The 23439-nt window shown below is 56.3% G+C and overlaps 1 protein-coding gene across 1 annotated transcript; it reads left to right on the top strand.

Annotated features, from left to right (window-relative positions):
- The first annotated feature begins 431 nt into the window (after positions 1-431).
- LOC125449585 (cell adhesion molecule 2-like) lies at positions 432-18076 on the top strand. Its single transcript, XM_059642911.1, has 8 exons — positions 432-594; positions 3136-3303; positions 4216-4306; positions 5004-5176; positions 6882-6935; positions 10265-10291; positions 14055-14180; positions 16850-18076. Exons 1-8 carry the CDS (start codon positions 432-434, stop codon positions 16966-16968), a joined length of 921 nt encoding a protein of 306 aa, XP_059498894.1. The 3' UTR covers positions 16969-18076.
- The last annotated feature ends 5363 nt before the right edge of the window (positions 18077-23439 follow it).

Below are 23439 nucleotides of genomic sequence, written 5' to 3'. Positions count from 1 at the left end.
CACACTCACACACCGACACGCTCACACACCGACACACTCACACCGACACGCTCACACACCGACACGCTCACACACCACGACACACTCACACACCCCGACACGCTCACACCCCGACACGCTCACACCCCGACACGCTCACACACCGACACGCTCACACCGACACGCTCACACACCACGACACCCCGACACGCTCACACACCGACACGCTCACACACCGACACGCTCACACACCGACATGCTCACACACCCCGACACGCTCACACACCGACACGCTCACACACCGACACGCTCACACACCGACACGCTCACACACCGACACGCTCACACCGACACGCTCACACCCCGACACACTCACACACCCCGACACACTCACACACCCCGACACGCTCACACACCCCGACACGCTCACAAACCGATACTCTCACCCCGACATGCTCACCCCGACATGCTCACCACACACCGACACGCTCACACACCCCGACACGCCCCACACCCCGGACACGCCCACGCCCACACCCCGACACGCCCACGCCCACACCCCGACACGCCCACACCCCGACACGCCCACACCCCGACACGCCCACCACCCGACACGCTCACACGACGACACGCTCACCCTGACACACGCTCACCCCGACACTCTCACACACCGACACGCTCACACCCTGACACACTCACACGCTGACACGCTCACATACCGACACACTCACACCGACACGCTCACCACACCGACACGCTCACACACCCCGACACACTCACAAACCGACACTCTCACCCCGACATGCTCACCCCGACATGCTCACACCCCGACACGCTCACACACCCCGACACGCCCACACCCCGACACGCCCACACCCCGACACGCCCACACCCCGACACGCTCACACCCCGACACGCTCACCACCCCGACACGCTCACACCAACACACTCACACGACGACACTCTCACCCCGACACTCTCACCCCCGACACTCTCACACCCCGACACTCTCACACCCCGACACGCTCACACCCCGACACGCTCACACCGACACACACACATCCCAACACGCTCACACCCTGACACACTCACACCCCGACACACTCACACACCGACACGCTCAACCCGACACACTCACACCCCGACACGCTCACACCCCGACACGCTCACACCCCGACACACCGACACGCTCACCCTGACACACTGACACACCGACACGCTGACGCACCGACACGCTAACAACCCGACACACTCACACTTCAACACACTCACACACTGACACGCTCACACCCGACAAACTCACACACCGACACACTCACAACACCCCGACATGCTCACACCCCGACATGCTCACACCCCGACATGCTCACAACCCCGACATGCTCACACCCCGACACGCTCACACCCCCGACACACTCACACATGCCGACACGCTCACAACACCCCAACATGCTCTCACACCGACATGCTCGCACCCCGACACGCTCCACACACCCCATCATGCTCACACACCCAGACACGCTCACCCACCGACACACTCTCACCCACCGACACACTCTCACACACCGACACGCTCACACAGCCCGACACGCTCACACAGCCCGACACGCTCACACCCCGACACGCTCCCACCCCGACACGCTCACCCACCCCGACACGCTCACCCACCCCGACACGCTCACACACCCCGTCATGCTCACACACCCCGACACGCTCACCCACCGACACGCTCACACACCCCGTCATGCTCACACACCCCGACACGCTCACCCACCGACACGCTCTCTCACACCGACATGCTCACATGCCCCGACACGCTCACACACTCCGACATGCTCACACACCGCCACGCTCTCACACTGACGCGCTCTCACACCGACATGCTCACACAACCCCGACACGCTCACACACCGACATGCTCACACACCCCGACACGCTCACACACCGACACGCTCACACACCCCGACACGCCCACACCCCGACACGCCCACACCCCGACACGCTCACACCCCGCCACGCTCACACCCCGCCACGCTCACACCCCGCCACGCTCCACACCCCGCCACGCTCACCACCCCGCCACGCTGTCACACCGCCACGCTGTCACACCGCCACGCTGTCACACCGCCACGCTGTCACACCGCCACGCTGTCACACCGCCACGCTGTCACACCGCCACGCTGTCACTCCGACACGCGCTCACACCCCGGCACGCTCACACCGAATTCTCACACTGACATGCTCACACCTACACACTGACATGCTCACACCGGCACACTGACACGCCGGCACAGTCACACTCTCTCACACCCGCTTTTTCTGTCACATTTTCTCACACTCGCTGTGTCTCTCTCACACTCGCTGTCTCCATCTCACACTCGCTGTCTCCATCTCACACTCGCTGTCTCCTCACACACTCGCTGTCTCCCTCTCACACTCTTCCAAACTTGCTGTCTCTCACATACTCGCTGTCTCTCTCTCTCACACTCGCTGTCGCTCTCTCTCTCACACTCTTCCAAGCTTACTGTCTCTCACACACACACTATCTCTCTCTCACATACTCGCTGTCTCTCTCTCTCACATACTCGCTGTCTCTCTCTCACACACTCACTGTCTCTCTCTCTCACACTCGCTGTCTCTCTCTCACACTCCCCACCGCTCTCTCACACTTGCTGTCTCTCTCACGCTCTCTGTACTCTCACACTCTGTCTCTCTCACACGTGCTTTCTCTGTCACATTTTCTCACACTCGCTGTCGCTCTCACACTCACTGTCTCTCACACACTCTCTGTCTCTCTCACATTCGCTGTCACTCTCACACACTCTTTCAAGCTTGCTGTCTCTCTGACACTCGCTGTCTCTCTCTCTCTCTCTCACACTCGCTGTCTCTCTCTCTCTCTCTTTCACACTCGCTGTGTCTCCCTCTCTCACTTGCTGTCCCCCTCTCACACTCGCGTGCTAGTCCACCTTAACACAGTTTCCCATTGGTCGGTGGCATGAGGTGGAGGTGGTGTGTTGGGAGAGGGATTGATCTCAAATTTCTGCCCCTCCAAATCTCAGTTATCCAAAGTGTGCATTCCCTCCAAACGTAGCCTGCATTCTACAACATAGCCCTCACCAACAGTGTTCTCTTGTTCATTTCTGACGCTCCCTCCAGAACATTTGACACACCACGAGGATATAGATATCAGGACATACGCTGTGACAAGCCAGATAAACATTACTGTCACCAGGGAAGATAATGGCATCGAAATTATCTGCAGCGTGGACCAGGAGAGCCTAGACCCCAAGGATTTTCAAACAGCACAGAGGATTGAGGTCAAGTGTGAGTATATGACATCCCAATGTGACAGAATGGCCCATTCCCACTGCACACAATCCCAATGGACCCAAACCCCTTCCCATTCACTCCCACTGCACACAATCCCAATGGACCCAAACCCCTTCCCATTCACTCCCACTGTACACAATCCCAATGGACCTGAATCCCTTCCCATTCACTCCCACTGCACACAATCCCAATGGACCCAAACCCCTTCCCATTCACCCCACTGCACACAATCCCAATGGACCTGAATCCCTTCCCATTCACTCCCACTGTACACAATCCCAATGGACCTGAATCCCTTCCCATTCACTCCCACTGCACACAATCCCAATGGACCCAAACCCCTTCCCATTCACTCCCACTGTACACTATCCCAATGGACCTGAATCCCTTCCCATTCACTCCCACTGTACACAATCCCAATGGAACCAAACCCCTTCCCATTCACTCCCACTGTACACAATCCCAATGGACCCGAATCCCTTCCCATTCACTCCCACTGCACACAATCCCAATGGACCTGAATCCCTTCCCATTCACTCCCACTGTACACAATCCCAATGGACCCAAACCCCTTCCCATTCCCTCCCACTGTACACAATCCCAATTGACCCAAACTCCTTCCCATTCACTCCCACTGTCCACAATCCCAATGGACCCACACCCCTTCCCATTCACTCCCACTGTACACAATCCCAATGGACCCAAACCCCTTCCCATTCACTCCCACTGCACGCAATCGCAATGGACCCGAATCCCTTCCCATTCACTCCCACTGCACACAATCCGAAAGGAGATGGTACCTTCGATGTGCCCGGAGCCCATCCCCCACATTTCGTGACGGCGTGTAATGGTGATGGGACGAGTTCCTCTCGATGGTTGACACGTGCCGTGGTTTCTCACCAACAGACACTCCCAGCGTTGAGATCCGAGCCTCCAAAGCAGTCCCAGAGGAGGGAGAGCCTTTCACACTCCGATGCATTGGCAGAGGCAACCCAGAGTGAGTACTGTAGTGTAAAGGGAGCTTTACTCCAAACCAGTGTTCTCCCTGTATCTAATCCCGTGCTGTCCCTGTCCCTGGGAGTGTTTCATGGGGGTAGTGTAGAGGGAGCTTTACTCTGTACCTAACCCCGTGCTGCCCCTGTGCCTGGGAGTGTTTGATGGGGGTAGTGTAGAGGAAGCTTTACTCTGTACCTAACCCCGTGCTGCCCCTGTGCCTGGGAGTGTTTGATGGGGGACAGTGTAGAGGGAGCTTTACTCTGTATCTAACCCCGTGCTGCCCCTGTGCCTGGGAGTGTTTGATGGGGGACAGTGTAGAGGAAGCTTTACTCTGTACCTAACCCCGTGCTGCCCCTGTGCCTGGGAGTGTTTGATGGGGGACAGTGTAGAGGGAGCTTTACTCTGTATCTAACCCCGTGCTGCCCCTGTGCCTGGGAGTGTTTGATGGGGGACAGTGTAGAGAGAGCTTTACTCTGTATCTAACCCCGTGCTGTCCCTGTGCCTGGGAGCGTTTGATGGGGGACAGTGTAGAGGGAGTTTTACTCTGTATCTAACTCCGTGCTGTCCCTGTGCCTGGGAGTGTTTGATGGGGGACACTGTAGAGGAAGTTTTACTCTGTATCTAACCCCGTGCTGTCCCTGTCTCTGGGCGGTGTGGAGGGAGCTTTACCCGCTGACCCGCTGGGTGTTGTATTCCAGGCCCAGCGTGTTCACTTGGATCCGATTTAATGGAGAGCTGTCGGACAGGGCCATTCCCAGGAGCGAGAACCTGACCTTTAACTTCCTGAACAAGAGCGACGCTGGGATGTACCAATGCTCTGCCAGGAACATCGTGGGCATCGGCTTCCGGAACTACTCCCTGACTGTGCATGGTGAGCCTTACAGCCTCCAATGGGCACTCCATGTAACTCCCTCCTCCGCCTTCCTGGGCCCGTTGGAGGGGACCAAGGATCCTTCCTTCCTGTTGCAGGGGGTGGGGTCGTGGGAGATGGGGATGTGTCCCACTGTGTGGCGAGGTGCCCCATCGTCATGGCATCGTGGCTGAGGAATGCCACCCTTAATGCTCTGTTGGGACGAGGGGATCATTTATTGACACCCCCCTGTCCCTAGTTGCCCCCCTTGTGAAGGTGGGGGTGAGCTGCTTCCTAGAACCCCTGCAGTCCATGTGCTGTGGGGTTGATCCCTTCGGGAGGGAATTCCAGGGATTCTGACCCAGTGACACTGAAGGAACGGGGATATATTTCCAAGTCCGGATGGGGAGGGGCTCGGAGGGGAACTTGCAGGGGGTGGGGGTCCCATGTACCTGCTGCCCCTTGTCCTTCTGGATGGAAGTGGCCAATTAATGGTCGGTCCTTGGGTAGAACCTAGGAGTTCACAGACATAATTCTTTGAAGTTTGTGTCACATTGTAGACGGGGGTTAAGAAGGCGTTTAGCACACTAGCCTTCACTGCTCAGAGCTTTGAGTGTAGGAGTTGGGGACGTCATGTTGAGGTTGTACAGGGATGTTGGTGAGACCTCTCCTGGAGCACTGTGTCTAGTTCTGTTCTCCCCGTTACAGGAAGGATGTTATTAAACTGGAGAGGGGCTCGGAAGGGATTTACCAGGATATTGCCGGGAATGGAGGGTTTGAGTTGCAAGGAGAGGCTACTGGAGCGTGGGAGGATGTGGGGGCGACCTAGAGGTTTATAACATCACGAGGAGCGTAGATGAGGTGATTACCAGATGTCTTTTGCCTCGCGGGGGGGACATATTTTTAAGGTGAGAGGAGTGAGACTTAAAAAAAGACAAGCGGCAATTTTTTTCACGCAGAAAAGGGTTCACGTGTGGAATGAGCTTCCTGAGGAAGTGCGGGATGTGGGCACAGTTACAATGTTGAAAGGACATTTGGATAAGTCCATGAACAGGAAAGGTTTGGAGGGATATGGGCCGGGAGCAGGCAGGTGGGACTTAGTTTCATTTGGGATTGTGGTCGGCACGGACTGGTCTATAACCCAGAAAATGCCGGAGGAACTCGGCAGTTTGCGCAGCATCCGTGGACGGGCCACGGCCCGAGTGGTATTATCGCAGGAGCTGTTAATCCAGACTGTTGCGGGGACCTGGGTTCGAATCCCACCACGGCAGATGGCGGAGTTTGAATGCCGTTTGAAAAATAAAAATTTCTGGAATTGAGAATCTAACGATGACCGTGAATCCAGTGTCAATTGTTGGGAAAAACCCACCTGGTTCACTGATGCCCTTTCGGGAAGGAATCTGCCATCCTTACCTGGTGTGGCCTCCATGTGACTCCAGGCCCACAGCAGTGTGGTTGACTCAGGGCAATTAGGGATGGGCAATAAATTCTGGAATAATTCATGCTTTGGAATGTCATTGTTTCTTGTTGCTCCCTGGACCTGCTGAGTCTCGCTGGTGTTTCGAGAGGGGAGACGGAGAGATTGCCCAGAATTGGGTTGGGCGAGGGCGAGGGGTAGTAGAATAACCGAAGTGGGGGGGAATGGTTGAAAGGGGCCGGCACAGACTCGAAGGGCCAAAGCGGCCCACGCCTGACTCTCATCTGTCGACCCCACCTCCATCCACAGGGCTCCAGACGCCCCCAGCAACCAATGTGACCTCCCCACCCGTGATCGCCAACGGTAGGTCCCACATGACTCACGTCCGCAATGCCACGAGTTAGCGCTGCCCCGCCCGCCAACCTTACCCCAGCCGGGCCACGCCCTGACAGGATTGGTCACCTCAAACCCCACCCAGGGTTGACTCCACGAAGCGGATTGGCTCAGGGAGGGAGCGGTCATTGGAGGGCCCAATTGGCTGAGGGAGCTAAGCAGCCGATTGGCTCGCTCCTGATCAGATCGGGTTAAAAGCGAAATTGGCCAATCAGGGGGAGAACCAGGTGACCGATCCCGTCAACCACTGCCCCCCTCCCCCTCCCGGGCATCATGTAATGGAGATGGGGCTTTGCTCGTTGGCTGCAAAAGGCAAGTTTTGGTTCAGAGAGAAGGCGTGAGGGAGAATGTAGAGTGAGCTTTACTCTGTATCCAATCCTCTGCTGTCCCTGCCCTGGAAGTGTTTCATGGGGGGGGACGGTGTAGAGGGAGCTTTACCCTGTATCTAACCCCGTGCTGTCCCTGGGGAGTGTTTGATCTGATCTTAAACCCCACACCGTGCTCTGAACTCTCGCCTTGATCTGAACCAAAGCTGAACCGGGGGTTGCTGGCCTGTAGACTGTAGTGAGGGCATTCGGCCCTTTTACCCCCAGGGGCTCTGGTGGGGTAGATCATCTGGGAGTAGGCTGTGCCAGTGTGTGCAGTGGTTCGAAGGGCAAACTGTTGGAGTGCCTGTGCCTGTCCGATTGTATGTCTCTACCTGTTACCCCTGTGATGTTACTCTCTGCCCCATCTCACTGCCCCAACCCAACTACCTCACCCCCAATCTCTCTCTGTGTCTCTCTCTGGCCCTCTCTTGATCCCCTGCTGCCTGGGGCTGTGAGTGTGAGTGACAGGGCACACCCCCCCCCTCCACAAAACCCAACGTCTGCCCCTTGCTTGATTAAAGCAATTCGACCATGGGAGGCTGCGCTGTGGTGAGGTGGTTCTTGGGCCCGCCCCTTTGCCTGCAGCTGATTGGTCATTTCCAGTCGCTGCTTCCAACCTTGGGTCCAGCCGTTGTCAGAATTTCCTCGTCTGTTACATTCTTCCATTTTTATTTCTGCCTCCCACTCCCCCCCGACCTGCCCCCTCCCTCACCCTCCGTCCATTCCCCACGCCCTCTCCCCCTCCCCCTTTCCCCATCCCCCACCCTCCGTCCATTCCCCACGCCCCCTCCCCATCCCCCTTTCCCCATCCCCCACCCTCCGTCCATTCCCCACGCCCTCTCCCCCTCCCCCTTTCCCCATCCCCCACCCTCCGTCCATTCCCCACGCCCCCTCCCCATCCCCCTTTCCCCATCCCCCACCCTCCGTCCATTCCCCACGCCCTCTCCCCATCCCCGACTCTCCGTCCATTCCCCATGACCCCCCCTCCCCCCTTCCCCCATCCCCCCTCATGCCCCCTCCCCCTTTCCCCATCCCCCACCCTCCGTCCATTCCCCACGCCCCCATCCCCGACTCTCCATCCATTCCCCATGACCCCCCCTCCCCCTTGCCCCATCCCCCACGCTCCGTCCATTCCCCACACCCTCTCCCCCTCCAACTTTTCTTATCCCCCATCCCCTTTCTCTCTCTCTCTCTCTCTCTCTCTCTCTCTCTCTCTCTCTCTCTCTCTCTCCACCCCCCCAACCCAAATACCCTTCCTCTCTCCCCACATCCACTCTCTGACCATCATCACCCCTCTCTCTCTCTCTCTCTCCTCTCCCCCCGTACTTCTCTCTCTCGATCACCCCATTGCCTCCTCTCTCTCCCGCCAACTTCCCCTCTCTGTCTCATGCCATCGCCCCTCTCTCTCTCCCCCATCCCTGTCCCCCTTTCCTCCCACCCCCCCACCACCATCCCTGTCTCTCTCTCCCCACCCCTCCTCTGTTGCTCTACCCCCATCTCACCCTTGACCCTTCTCCCCATCCCCCCACCCTCTCTCTCGCCCCCCCCATCCCCACCCTCTCTCCACCCTCATCCCACTCCCTCATTCCCCACATCTTGCTCCACCCACCCACCCACTAACCCTTTATCCTCCCCATTCTCCACTTTCTCTCTCCTTCCCTCCCTCCCAACCCCCTCTCCCTATCCACCTCTCTCTCCCCATCCCCATCTCTCTTTCTCCCTCCCATTCCCCCTCTCTCATCCACCCCCATTGCCCTTTGTCTCCCCCAACCCCCTTGTCTCCCTCTCTCTCTCTCCCCCTTGCCGGCCCCTTCTCCCTGACTCTCTCCCCAACCCTTCCCCCACACCCCTCTTTCCTCCCATCTCCCTTTCCCATCCTACTTCTCTCTCTCCCCTCATCCAATCCCTCTCTCACTCGCAATCCCCATATTTCTCTCCCCCATTCCCCCACTCTCTCCCCATTCCCACCTTGCTCCCTCAAACCCCTCTCTCTCCACGTTACCACTCACTGTCTCACCCCATTCCCCCCTTCCTCCATCGCCCACTCTCCCCGTTCCCCGCCACAACGCATCTGTCTCTCTTTCCCCCTCATCCGCTTGGTACCCCCATCCCTCACTCTCAATGATGCCAACCCTCTCTCTTACCCCCCCCATCGATCTCTCTCCCACAAACACCCTCTCCCTCATTCCCCTCTCTCCATGCCCGTTCCCTTCTCTCCCCACACTCCCCAAATCCCCCTTGTCTCCCCCAATCCCCCATCCCCCCTTGTCTCTCCCATCCCCATTCTCTACCCCCCCAAACCCTTTGTCTCTGCCCTCATCACCCCATTCTTCCCCCATTGCTCTCTCTCCTCCCACTCCCTTCATCCCTTCCCACCCCTCTCTCATTCTCTCTCACACACACACACTCTTTCTCTCTCTCTCCACCCCCCCATCCACCTCTCTACCCCATCCTTCTCACTCTCGACCCCCCACCCCATCGGTCTTTCTCTACCCCGCCAATCCATCTCTTCCCCATCCTTCTCCCTGCCCCTGAAACCATCTCTCACCCTGACCCACTCCCTCTCTCTCCCAAAACCCCTCTATCCATCCATTTCTTTCTCTCCGACCCACTCCACCCCCACCACTCTCCCTCTCCCTACTCCCCTCTCTCTGTTCCACTTCACTCTTTCTTCCTCTGTTTCTCAATCCCTCATTCTGGCTCGCTGCATCGTTCCCTCTCCCATTCATCCCTCTCCCACCCTCTCGCTTAAATACACCATATGTCTCTCCATCTCTCTCTCTCTCTCTCTCACTCTCTCTCTCTGTCTCTCTCCCCCCTTGCTTCCATTCCTCCCTTTCCTCTCCTGCCCTTCACCCTCTCCCTTTCTCTTCCCCTCCCGTTCTCTGAAATCATTGCATCGCTACCATCCATCGCTCGCTACCAACTCAGAATCAACCTCAAGCCCCACGGACAAAGGTACTAACCATATCTCTCCTTTCCTGCTCTCCTTCATTCCTCCTTCTCTCCATCTCTCCTGTCCTTTAGCCCTCGTGCTCTGCATCTCTCCTCATCTTCCGTTCCTCCTTCTCTCCATCTCTCCTGTCCTTTAGCCCTTGTGCTCTGCATCTCTCCTCATCTTCCGTTCCTCCTTCTCTCCATCTCTCCTCTCCTTTAGCCCTCGTGCTCTGCATCTCTCCTCATCTTCCGTTCCTCCTTCTCTCCATCTCTCCTCTCCTTTAGCCCTCGTGCTCTGCATCTCTCATCTGCTTCATCTACCACTCTCCACTCTCCCCCACCCTGTTCTCTCTATCTCTCCTTATCTCCTTCAGCACTCCTTATCTCCAGATCTCTACCTCCTCAAGCTCTTGGTTCTCCATTTTTCCACATCAGCTGTATCTCTTCCTCTCTCCTCCCTTCAGTCCTCGTTCTTTCTAAATTCCCTTCCTCATTCTCTACCTCCATCTCTCCACCTCGTTTTCTCTCTGTCTTTCCTTCTTCAGGAATCTATCTTTCTCTCTGTTTCTCTGTGTCCCTTTCTTACACTCTCTCCCCCTCTTCGTCTGTCATTTTCTCTCTCTCTCTCTCTCCAACTCAATCTTTCTGCCCCTTTCATCAATGTTCAGCCTATCTCTCTCTCTCTGTATTTCTCAATTCTCTATATCCCTGTCTCTCTCTCTCTCTCTACATCTCTTTCTTTCTCTGTCCCTCTCTCTTTGTCCCCTGACCTGACACCTTCCGCCTCTATCTCTGTCACTGTCCTTCTCTCTCTCTCTCTCTCTCTCTCTATCTCTCTCTATCTCTCTCTCTTTCTCTCTGCTCCCCCCACCCCCGCTGTCATCATTTCTCTATCTCCGTCTCTGTCCCTGTATTTCTTTATCGCTCCCTGGCTTCCTTTACCTCCGTCCCCTTTCTCGCCCTCTCCTTTTCTGTTTCAATGCCTCTCTGTCTTGCTCTCCCATTCTCTGTATCTCCCTTTCTCTCTCCTCCATTCCTCTCTTTATATATCATTCTCTCTCTCTCTCTCTCTCTATAATCTGTATCTGTCTCTCTCAATTTCTCTCTCTGTTACTCCTTTTTTCTGTGTCTCCCTCTCTTTTTGCCCTTCTCTGTTCCTGTATCAGTCTCTCTGCCACTTCCCCCCCGCTCCAAACCCGAGTAACTCGTTCTGTTTCTCCCACCCTGACTGCACCAACAACTGTCTTTCTCTTTCAACCCCTCTTCATCCGTCTCTGTACCTCACTGACTCTGTCCCTGTTTCTGTGTGTCTCTGTGTCCCTCTCTTTCACCATCACTCTGACTCTGTCACATTCCCTCTCTCTTGCTCTCTCTTTCTGTTTGTCTCTCCCTTTTTCTCTCTGGCTTTCTCTTTCTCTCTCTCTCACACTCTCTCGGTCTCTCTGTTCCTATATCTCTGTTTCGCCATTTCCTTCTCTGTCCCTCTCATCTGTCACTACGTCTCTCTTTCTTGCTCTTTCTTTCTTTTTCTGTCTCTTTCTCTCAGCTTCTCTGATTTCTCTGTGTCATCTCTCTCTCTCTCTCTCTCTCTCTCTCTCTCTCTCTCTCTCTCTCTCTCTCTCTCTCCCTCTCTCCTGCTGTCTTTTTCTGTGTGTTTCTCTCCATTCCGATTACCCGCACTCTCTTCGTGTTCAATACCGTAAACAGATTCACTGACAGGGTGTCTGAGGACAGAGAAGTGAGCAACAGGAGAGAGATGGATAGAGAAAGGCGGTTGAGGTTGGGGGAGAGAGAGCAAGGGGTTTTTGGGTAGGACAGGGGGAGGCGAGGGGTAGATTAGGGTGAGAAGTGGGAAGAGAGAGAGAGGGAGGGATTAGGGTGAGGGGGGAAGAGAGAGAGATAGAAAGGGGTTTTGGGGAGGGAGAGAGAGAAAGGTTTGGGTGGGATGGGAGGAGAGAGAGAGAGAGAGAGAAAGGGATTAGGGCAAGAAGTTGGGGGGGGAAGAGAGAGAAAGGGGTTTGGGGGGAGGGAGAGATAGAGACAGAAGGGGGTTTCAGAGAGAGAGAGAGAGAGAGAGAGAGCGAAGAAACAGGGTCGTGGGGGAGCAAACGAAACAGTGAGAGGGTGATGATTTGAGGGGGAGAGAGAGAGAGAGGGAGAAAAGAGAGATTTTGGATGAGAGGGAAAGATGATTTTGGGAAAGGAGGGTGGTGTGGAGAGAGAGAGAACGAAGCAATGAGATGAGACCAGGTCTGTACCAGACAGAGAAGAGGAAGAGAGGGAGGGAGGGAGAGACAGAGAGAAGGGAAATCAGAAAAATGAGGAGAAACAGCAGAAATGTTGGATTTAGCATTGATGTTTTTTCATTGCTGCTTCCCTGTTGGAGGGTGGGGACAAGAAAACGTTAATGACCCCATGAGTAAGACCCAGTCAGTGGGAATGTCACAAATGACAGGTATATTATATCAGAGAGAGCTTATCTCCTCCCGCACAGTCGGAGGGTCAGTGCTGAGGGAGCGCTGCACTGTCGGAGGGTCAGTGCTGAGGGAGTGGGCACTGTCGGAGGGTCAGTGCTGAGGGAGTGGGCACTGTCGGAGGGTCAGTGCCGAGGGAGTGGGCACTGTCGGAGGGTCAGTGCTGAGGGAGTGGACACTGTTGGAGGGTCAGTGCTGAGGGAGCGCCGCACTGTCGGAGGGTCAGTGCTGAGGGAGCGCCGCACTGTCGGAGGGTCAGTGCCGAGGGAGCGCCGCACAGTCGGAGGGTCAGTGCCGAGGGAGCGCCGCACTGTCGGAGGGTCAGTGCCGAGGGAGCGGGCACTGTCGGAGGGTTAGTGCCGAGGGAGCGCCGCACTGTCGGAGGGTCAGTGCTGAGGGAGCGCTGCACTGTCGGAGGGTCAGTGCCGAGGGAGCGGGCACTGTCGGAGGGTCAGTGCTGAGGGAGCGCTGCACTGTCGGAGGGTCAGTGCCGAGGGAGCGGGCACTGTCGGAGGGTCAGTGCTGAGGGAGCGGGCACTGTCGGAGGGTCAGTGCCGAGGGAGCGGGCACTGTCGGAGGGTCAGTGCTGAGGGAGCGCCGCACAGTCAGAGGGTCAGTGCTGAGGGAGGGGGCACTGTCGGAGGGTCAGTGCCGAGGGAGCGGGCACTGTCGGAGGGTCAGTGCCGAGGGAGCGCCGCACTGTCGGAGGGTCAGTGCCGAGGGAGCGGGCACTGTCAGAGAGTCAGTACTGAGGGAGCGGGCACTGTCGGAGGGTCAGTGCTGAGGGAGCGCCGCACTGTCGGAGGGTCAGTGCCGAGGGAGCGGGCACTGTCGGAGGGTCAGTGCCGAGGGAGCGCCGCACAGTCAGAGGGTTAGTGCTGAGGGAGCGGGCACTGTCGGAGGGTCAGTGCTGAGGGAGTGGGCACTGTCAGAGAGTCAGTGCTGAGGGAGTGGGCACTGTCGGAGGGTCAGTGCTGAGGGAGCGGGCACTGTCGGAGGGTCAGTGCTGAGGGAGCGGGCACTGTCGGAGGGTCAGTGCTGAGGGAGCGCCGCACTGTCGGAGGGTCAGTGCTGAGGGAGCGGGCACTGTCGGAGGGTCAGTGCCGAGGGAGCGCCGCACAGTCAGAGGGTCAGTGCCGAGGGAGCGGGCACTGTCGGAGGGTCAGTGCCGAGGGAGCGCCGCACAGTCAGAGGGTCAGTGCCGAGGGAGGGGGCACTGTCGGAGGGGCAGAGATCACTGTGCGACAGTGCGTGCAGTGTTCGGACTATGTGCCTTATTTCTGTTTGCCTGTTTCTGTCTCTTTGTGCAGACCCTCTCTCCCAGCTGACCCAATCCAGCATTGACCACGCAGTAATCGGTGGCATTGTGGCTGTCATTGTGTTCATCGTGCTCTGTCTCTTGATCATCATGATCCGCTATCTGATTCGACACAAGGGTGAGTCTCAAATCCCTGCCATTGTCTGCACTTTGCAGACTCCTTTCCAAATCTGCTGCTCCCTCCTTCATTCCTTCCCAATCATTCCCAGGTCTCCATGTACCAATTCCTTCTGCACAATCTCCCTTTGGGAGCCACTGTTATCAAACGCAAAGCGGTCTCCCTGTGTCTGATCCCAAGTTTCCCTCATTGCCCACCTCTGATATTTTCCTCCCCCTGACCTGGCACTATACCACTCTCCTGCATCACCAATAAGAGGCAGTCTAACTCCTGTCCCTTGACATTCAATGGTGTTCCCATCACTGAACCCCCCCCACGATCAACATCCTGGGGGTTACCATTGACCAGAAACTCCACTGGACCCACCACATGAACACAGCGGCTACAAGAGCAGGTCAGAGGCTGGGAATCCTGCAGCGAGTAACTCCCGTCCTGTCTCCCCCCAAATCCTGTCCCACCATCTACAAGGCACAAGGCAGGAGTGGGATGGGATACTCCCCACTTGGCCCTGGATGGGGGCAGCCCCAACAACACTCAAGAAGCTTGACACCATCCAGGACAAAGCAGCCCCCGCTCGATTGGCACCACATCTACAAATACTCCCTCCGCCCCTCCCGACGCTCAGTCACGGCAGTGTGTACCATCTACAAGACGCTCTGCAGAGATTCACCAAAGATCCTCAGGCAGCACCTTCCAAATTCCACGACCCACTTCCATCCAGAAGGACAAGGGGCAGCAGGTACATGGGACCCCCACCCCCTGCACATTCCCCTCCGAGACCCTCCCCATCCCGACTTGGAAATATATCCCTGTACCTTCAGTGTCGCTGCGTCAGAATCCCTGGAATTCCCAGGACTCCATCACAGCTACATCGCCCCCCGCTCACACCAGGTTCTGTTCAACCATCAAATTCAGTGCTCACGACTGAGATCACCTCCCCAATAAACAAAGCCTTCGACTTTAACATTCACATCTGACATTACAGATCTCTGTACTGAATCCTAGTGCCCATGTTACTGTAACCCCCTCCGGCCCCTACACCCCCTCCCTATCTCTGTAACCCCCTCCGGCCCCTACACCCCCTCCCTATCTCTGTAACCCCCTCCAACCCCTACACCCCCTCCTATCTCTGTAACCCCCCCCAGCCCCTACACCCCCTCCCTATCTCTGTAACCCCCTCCAGCCCCTACACCCCCTCCCTATCTCTGTAACCCCCTCCAGCCCCTACACCCCTCCCTATCTCTGTAACCCCCTCCAGCCCCTACACCCCCTCCCTATCTCTGTAACCCCCTCCAGCCCCTACACCCCCTCCCTATCTCTGTAACCCCCTCCGGCCCCTACACCCCCTCCCTATCTCTGTAACCCCCTCCATCCTGTTCCTCCAGTCAATACCTTCACATATCTGTGCCCTGAGCTCGGGGATGCCCTCCCTGTCGCTACCCTCCCTCTCTCCATTGTTGCCCTCGTTCTCTCCCTCTCCACCCTCCGAGAAGACTCTCTGTCTTAGCATTTCCTGCTTGACGAAGCAGTTGGTGGGATGAGAGATAATGGGAACTGCAGATGCTGGAGATTCCAAGATAATAAAATGTGAGGCTGGATGAACACAGCAGGCCCAGCAGCATCTCAGGAGCACAAAAGCTGACGTTTCAGGTCTAGACCCTCACAAAAGCTGATGTTTCATCAGATGAAGGGTCTAGGCCCGAAACGTCAGCTTTTGTGCTCCTGAGATGCTGCTTGTCCTGCTGTGTTCATCCAGCCTCACATTTTATTATCTTAGTTGGTGGGATGACCCTGATTGCTCATGCTGTCACCCTGCGTTGGGTTTTGGTTTGGGACTGGTCGGGAGGAGTTTATTCCCGTCCAACTCAAGGCGCTACATATACACAGCCCCTTCACAAGGCAAGTGGGGCCACAGCAAACAGGCCATTTCCATTGACCACTTTCAGAGTGTCTCCTTTCTCTCTCTCACACACACACACTCACACACACTCACACACACTCACACTCACACACACTCACACACACTCACACACACTCACACACACACTCACACACACACACACACACACACTCACACACACTCACACACACACACACACACTCACACAGACACACACACACTCACACACAGACACACACACACACACTGACACACACACACACACTGACACACACACACACACAGACACACATACACACGGACACACACATGGACACACACGGACACACACGGACACACACGGACACACACGGACACACGGACACCCACACACGGACACACACACACACACACACACGGACACACACGGACACACACGGACACCCACACACGGACACACACACACACACGGACACACACACACACACACGGACACACACACACACGGACACACACACACGCGGACACACACACGCGGACACACACACGCGGACACACACACACACACACGCGGACACACACACACGCGGACACACACACGGAGAGACACACACACACAGACACAGACACAGACAGACACACACAGACAGACACACACAGACACACACAGACACACACAGACACACACAGACACACACAGACACACACACACACACACAGACACACACACTCACTCTTGCTCTCTCTGTCTGTCTCTATCTCTCTCTCTCTCTCTCTTCCTCTCCGGCAGGAACCTACCTCACGCACGAAGCAAAGGGATCAGACGGCGCTCTGGACGCAGATACAGCCATTATTAATGCGGAGGTCGGTCACTCAAGCTCAGAGGAGAAGAAAGAATATTTCATTTAGAGGGGCTGAGTGGCCTCCAGCAGGAGTGAGGGTGGAGGGGACGCAGTGCGGGTTAGGCATGGTGGGGGTCAGGGTTGGGGGGATGCGGGGAGGGAATCATGAGAGAGAGGTGCCTGGCCCGAACACTGCCCCCTTTCCACCTCCTCCTGCGGGAGTGAACAGCAAGATCCCACTGAAGACCTGCTTGATACCACAGCTCGCTAAGCCTGCTCCCCCCTGCCCCCTTCCCCCGCCCCTGTTTCTCCCCCGGCTTCGAGACTATTCTCCATTTCTCCCGGTGAACATACAGCATTGACCTCCCTTGACCCCAGCCCCACACTCCAAACAATATCGCTAGGATGGCCGTTGACCAAGATGGACGGAACAGAGGTTGGGCCCCGGTCTACCTTGGGCCGGGGGGGTGGAGGGGGGCGTTGGGGGATTGGCCCATTGATCGATCGGGCCTCCCTCCACAAAAGCCCTGCCCGCGCCCCCCGCCCACCCCACCCAATCCCCAATTTACCTCCCTGTCCCTTTCACTGCCCCAACTCCAAAATTCACTTTAGACCAATGAGAGAGAGAGCAATGGGACGGGGTTGGGGGTGTCGGGGTCGGGGGGGGGGGGTGCAGTGTAGCGGGAGCTTTACTCTGTTTCTAAACCCGTGCTGTCCCTATCTTGGGAATGTTTGATGGGGGGACAGTGTAGAGGGAGTTTTACTCTGTATCTAACCCCGTGCTGTCCCTGTCCCTAGGAGTGTTTGATGGGGGACAGTGTAGAGGGAGCTTTACTCTGCATCTAACCCCGTGCTGTCCCTGTCCCTCTGTCCCTGGGAGTGTTTGATGGGTGGACAGTGTAGAGGGAGCTTTACTCTGTACCCAACCCTGTGCTGTCCCTGTCCTGGGAGTGTATCTAACAAGCTCCACCCCTCACTATGGAGAGAGTGTTCAGGAACATACCCTGCCCCTCCCCAAACCCCCGAACTCCCGCACTCCCTCCGTTGTAAATATGAAAACTGTGTTTCTGGTTTTTCCTGTCTGTGGAGTGTCTATCTGAGTTGTATAAAATTATCTGTGTCTGTTTTCTGGATGATCGGGGTATTCCAAGCGATTGGGGGGTGGGGGGTGTGGTTGGGGGAGGGAGAGGGGGAGGGGGGGATGTTTTGTGGGTGTGGGTGGCATGAGTTTGGGGATGGGGAGGTGGGGGGGGGGGGTCGTTGAGCGGGCGTGTGTGTGTGTGTGTGTGGAGTGGTCCCGGGAGGGGGTTGGGTGGGGTGGGGGCGGGTTGCGTGAGAGAGGGTGGGGCTGGTTAGGTACGTCGCGCGCTTTCTCAGCCCCTTGGATGTTACCGCGAGGATCGTCTGGCTTTTCCCATCCGTTCACCCCCACCCACCACACCCACCACCCCCGACCAAACCCCAGGCGGAGACCCCTCTGCTTGGAGACGGGCCAAGATGGCCGCCAAGCTCAGCAAAAAAGCTGTCCCGCTGTTGGCTGTTTTCCCCAGCCTTGCCCCAAGCCTAACCAAGAGCCACCATTGGGCCAACAAGAGACAGAGATTACCTGAACGCGCCCATGATCTGCAAGATTCGATTTGATTTAATTGGCTGGAATGATGTATACAGTATATAAATATATATAAGATATAAATATTAATACTAAGTTGGTGTCTACATGTGTCTTGTTCAGAAAGCGGCACTGTGTTGCTCATGCCTGCATTGTGTTCGGTGTTACCATGGGTTCTTGTACTGTCCCTACCTTCTCCGCTCAGGAACCGGCTCACCCACTGGGTGGAGTCACGGCTTTTCCAAAAGTTTTGGAGTTTTATATTTTAAACAACTAAGTGTCAAACTGAAGGCGAAAACGAAAGTGTTTTATCATCAGGCTCTTCGTTCTGTCAGGTATCGGTGCGATGGCGGTACTACAGGAGAGGCCTACTGACTCAGGCCTCGCGCGACCCATCAGAGCAAGGGCTGCGATCCAGGAGTCCACGGCATTCACCCCGCAACCTCCTCCCCCCACCCCTTTTCTCTGTCTTGCCTTGGAGTGCAGGCTACTGGGCCTACTTCAAGGCTTGGGCCTGGCTGCTCACAGAAGGCCCAACTGACGTCAAGAAAATGTGGGATATGGTTGTGAATAGGACTGTGCCTCAAGATGGAGGATGGCCGGTGCTGGCAAATGAGACAACTCAGCTGTAGCTCAGGCTCCAACCGTGGGTTAGGCCCAAATTGTAACATTCTCAACTGTCATCATTGGGAATCCGTTTTGCTGAGGATGTTCACATTCCCCCTGAGCACTTGACAATTACACTCCTCTTTTGTGTCTCCCTTTCACAACAACCTCGACATCTCACTTCGTGTCCCTTCCTCCCTCTCTCCAGTCGATATCTCGCCCATCTTGATCTTGTGGCCTTCGCCCTTTCTCTACCTCCCTCCATGACTCAATGTCTGTCTCTCCCACTCTACTGCCATCAGCCTCCCTAGCCGCTCCCACAATCAACATCATTGGCCTGGATTCCTCACCCTCCCATCACGGGGGAGCATCACACTGTTGAGGGTCAGTGCTGAGGGAGCGCCGCACTGTCGGAGGGTCAGTGCTGAGGGAGCGCCGCACTGTCGGAGGGTCAGTGCTGAGGGAGTGGGCACTGTCAGGGTCAGTGCTGAGGGAGCAGGCACTGTCGGAGGGTCAGTACTAAGGGAGTGGGCACCTTCGGAGGGTCAGTGCTGAGGGAGTGGGCACTGTCGGAGGGTCAGTGCTGAGGGAGCGCCACACTGTCGGAGGGTCAGTGCTGAGGGAGCGCCGCACTGTCGGAGGGTCAGTGCTGAGGGAGCGCCGCAGTGTCGGAGGGTCAGTGCTGAGGGAGCGCCGCACTATTGGAGGGTCAGTGCTGAGGGAGTGCGCACTATCGGAGGGTCAGTGCTGAGGGAGCGGGCACTATCGGAGGGTCAGTGCTGAGGGAGCGGGCACTGTCGGAGGGTCAGTGCTGAGGGAGTGTGCACTGTCGGAGGGTCAGTGCTGAGGGAGCGGGCACTGTCGGAGGGTCAATGCTGAGGGAGTGGGCACTGTCGGAGGGTCAGTGCTGAGGGAGCGCCGCACTGAAGGAGGGTCAGTGCTGAGGGAGCGCCACACTGTCAGAGGGTCAGTGCTGAGGAAGTGCGCACTATCGGAGGGTCAGTGCTGAGGGAGCGGGCACTGTCGGAGGGTCAGTGCTGAGGGAGCACCGTAGTATCGGAGGGTCAGTGCTGAGGGAGTGCGCACTATCGGAGGGTCAGTACTGAGGGAGCGCCGCACTGTGGGAGGGTCAGTGCCGAGGGAGCGCCGCACTGTCAGAGGGTCAGTGCTGAGGGAGTGGGCACTGTCAGAGGGTCAGTGCTGAGGGAGTGCGCACTATCGGAGGGTCAGTGCTGAGGGAGCGCCGCACTGTGGGAGGGTCAGTGCTGAGGGAGCGTCGCACTGTCAGAGGGTCAGTGCTGAGGGAGTGGGCACTGTCGGAGGGTCAGTGCTGAGGGAGCGGGCACTGTCGGAGGGTCAGTGCTGAGGGAGTGCCGCACTATCAGAGGGTCAGTGCTGAGGGAGCGGGCACTGTGGGAGGGTCAGTGCTGAGGGAGTGGGCACTGTCGGAGGGTCAGTGCTGAGGGAGCGGGCACTGTCGGAGGGTCAGTGCTGAGGGAGTGCCGCACTATCAGAGGGTCAGTGCTGAGGGAGCGGGCACTGTCGGAGGGTCAGTGCTGAAGGAGCAGGCACTGTCAGAGGGTCAGTGCTGAGGGAGTGGGCACTGTCGGACGGTCAGTGCTGAGGGAGCGGGCACTGTCGGAGGGTCAGTGCTGAGGGAGTGCCGCACTATCAGAGGGTCAGTGCTGAGGGAGCGGGCACTGTCGGAGGGTCAGTGCTGAGGGAGCGGGCACTGTCGGAGGGTCAGTGCTGAGGGAGTGCCGCACTATCAGAGGGTCAGTGCTGAGGGAGCGGGCACTGTGGGAGGGTCAGTGCTGAGGGAGTGGGCACTATCAGAGGGTCAGTGCTGAGGGAGTGGGCACTGTCGGACGGTCAGTGCTGAGGGAGTGCTGCGCTGTCGGGGAGGGTCTGTACAGATCCGTGTGATTGTACCGTCATATGTGAAACAGATAACCAGCTTGATAGATTCTGGTTGTGATTTGGCTAAAGTGACGGTCTATCACTGGGGTGTGTTCCCGTGAGCCTGTCAACTTTCGCTGATAGCAGAGCAGAAGTTTATCACAGGAAAGAAGAAAAAGAAGACAGGCTAAGTGCAGAGGACAGGGTGTTCTGAAAATGCACACACAGGGAAACAATATTTCATCTCTTTTCTCGAACACACTCTGTCTCAGACGTTTATCTCTCATCTCAGGTCTTAACAACTTGTTTCTTCGTCTCCTTCCACACTGTGGACCTTGGAGAGAATTCAATGATCGCTTTCCAAATGATATACTTTGAGCTTTTTGCAAATCTGAACATAAACTTTCTCGGTTCTGATAACCTGGAGATTTTTGAACCAATCTCTCTGGGTTTAGAAGCTTCACGACCTAAATGCTTTAAACTGAGCAGTCTCGCTCCCTGAGGCGCCCTGAGCCCCTGCAACTACTTTCTTCTGAACTGAAGAATAAAAGATATTTATAATCCTACACTGAATCTGGAACAAAAGCCAATAGTTTACCTCTCATAAACCCCGCAGCATCAACACCTCAGCACTGGTATGGTGGTACTGTTGCTGGACTAGTGACCCAATGTCACGGGGAACTGAGTTTGATGTGCCAGAGGACAGACTTTCAATTCAGCGAAAATTAATAAACCGAATGTTTGCCCATCGTTGTTAGTAACTCATCCAGCTCACTCATGTCCTTCAGGGAAGGAAATCATGTCACAGCTTCGTAGAGCTTTACAGCAGAGAAACAGGCCCTTCGGCCCAACCCGTCCGTGCTGCCCAGTTTTCACAATTTAATCCAGTCCCGTTTGCCTGTGTTTGGTCCCTGTCCCTCTGTACCCATCCCATTCCATGTACCTGTCTAAATGCTTCTTCAATGAGAAAATGCCTCTCGCTTCCACCGCTTTCTCTGACAACCCGTTCCAGACACTCCCCACCCTCTGTGTGAAAAAAACTGTCCCCTCTGGACCCTTTTGTATCTCTCCCGTCTCACCTTAATCCTGTGCCCTCTAGTTTTAGACTCCCCTTCCCCCGGGTAAAGCTGTTGTCTGTCTATATCACATGCAACTCTCATGATTTTACAGACCTTTGTAAGGTCACCCCAAAGTCTCCAACGCGCCAGGGTAAAAAGTCCCAGCCTATCCAGCTCCTCCTTATAACTCAAACCCTCCAGTCCAGGAAGCATCCCAGTAAATCTTTTCTGAACTCTTTCTAGTTTAATAATATCCTTTCTACAGTGGGGCTACCAGAACCGCGCACAGTTCTCCAAATGCAGCCTCACGAAGGCCTTGTACAGCTATAATAAGGCGTCCCAACTCCTATCCTCAATGCTCTGACTGATGAAGCTATCTTAACCGCCCTGTCTACCTGTGACCCCACTTTCAAGGAACTGTGAGCCTCTACCCCTCGCTATCTTTGTTCTATAACACTCCCCAGGGGCCCTATCATTGGCTGTGTAACTCATTCACTGGTCTGAACGACCAAAATTCAACATCTTGCATTTATCCAGATTAACCTCCGTCTGCCGTGTCCACAGCCCACTGGCCCAGTTGACCAAGATCTGGCTGTATTCCCAGATAACCTCCTTCCCTGTCCACTATATCACCAAGTTTGGTGACATCAGCAAACTTACTAACCATACCCTCCTAAATTCTCATCTGCACCTGGCCTACTGCAGACCCACAGCGATATGGGCACCTCTCGGATGCCCTCTGTAATATCCCAGCAAGCCTCTCAGTTGTACCACTCACCGCAAAGTCTAATAAAGGAAGTGAAACTGGGTGGATCAGCTGGCGTCGAGCTCAGCACTAGAAAAGTCCATGGCAGAAACCTGCCTGCTGACCCTACAAACCCCTGCAGGGGGTTAGTGCCACCATCGGGAGAGCTGTCTCACAGACTCGCCTCAAAACAGCCTGGCACAGCCTCGCAGTATCATTGCCTCACAGGCCGTGTCCCAGACACAATCATCTCTGTCCCTGGATATGTCCTGTCCCACCGGCAGGGCAGAACCAGCGGGGCGGGGGGGGGGGCGCGCACAGTGGGATACAGTCAGGAGGGAGTTGCTCTGGGAGCCCTCAACCTTGACCCCGAACCCCATGAAGTCTCGTGGCTTCAGGTTAAACATGGGCAAGGAAACCTCCTGCTGGTTACCACGTCCCGGCCTCCCTCCGCTGGTGGGTCAGTCTCTCCTCCATGTTGAACAGCACTTAGAGGCAGCGCTGAGGGTGGCTCGGACACAGAATGTACCCTGGGTGGGGGATTTCAGTGCCCCCCCACCAAGAGTGGCTCGGCAGCAGGATTACTGATCGAGCTGGCCGGGCCCTAAAGGACAGAGCTGC

The sequence above is a fragment of the Stegostoma tigrinum genome, chromosome 46 (genome assembly GCF_030684315.1).
Source record: "Stegostoma tigrinum isolate sSteTig4 chromosome 46, sSteTig4.hap1, whole genome shotgun sequence".
Classification (NCBI taxonomy): Eukaryota; Metazoa; Chordata; class Chondrichthyes; order Orectolobiformes; family Stegostomatidae; genus Stegostoma; species Stegostoma tigrinum.
Note: the sequence above shows the minus strand (reverse complement) of the source record. Positions and strands in the feature narration are given on the sequence as shown.

Coding starts and splice junctions, on each gene's coding strand:
- LOC125449585 (XM_059642911.1), top strand. CDS start 432: ATGCTCACCCCGACATGCTCACCACACACCGACACGCTCACACACCCC. Junction 4,307..5,003: donor ATTGGCAGAGGCAACCCAGA/GTGAGTACTGTA, acceptor GTTGTATTCCAG/GCCCAGCGTGTTCACTTGGA. Junction 6,936..10,264: donor CCCACCCGTGATCGCCAACG/GTAGGTCCCACA, acceptor CTACCAACTCAG/AATCAACCTCAAGCCCCACG.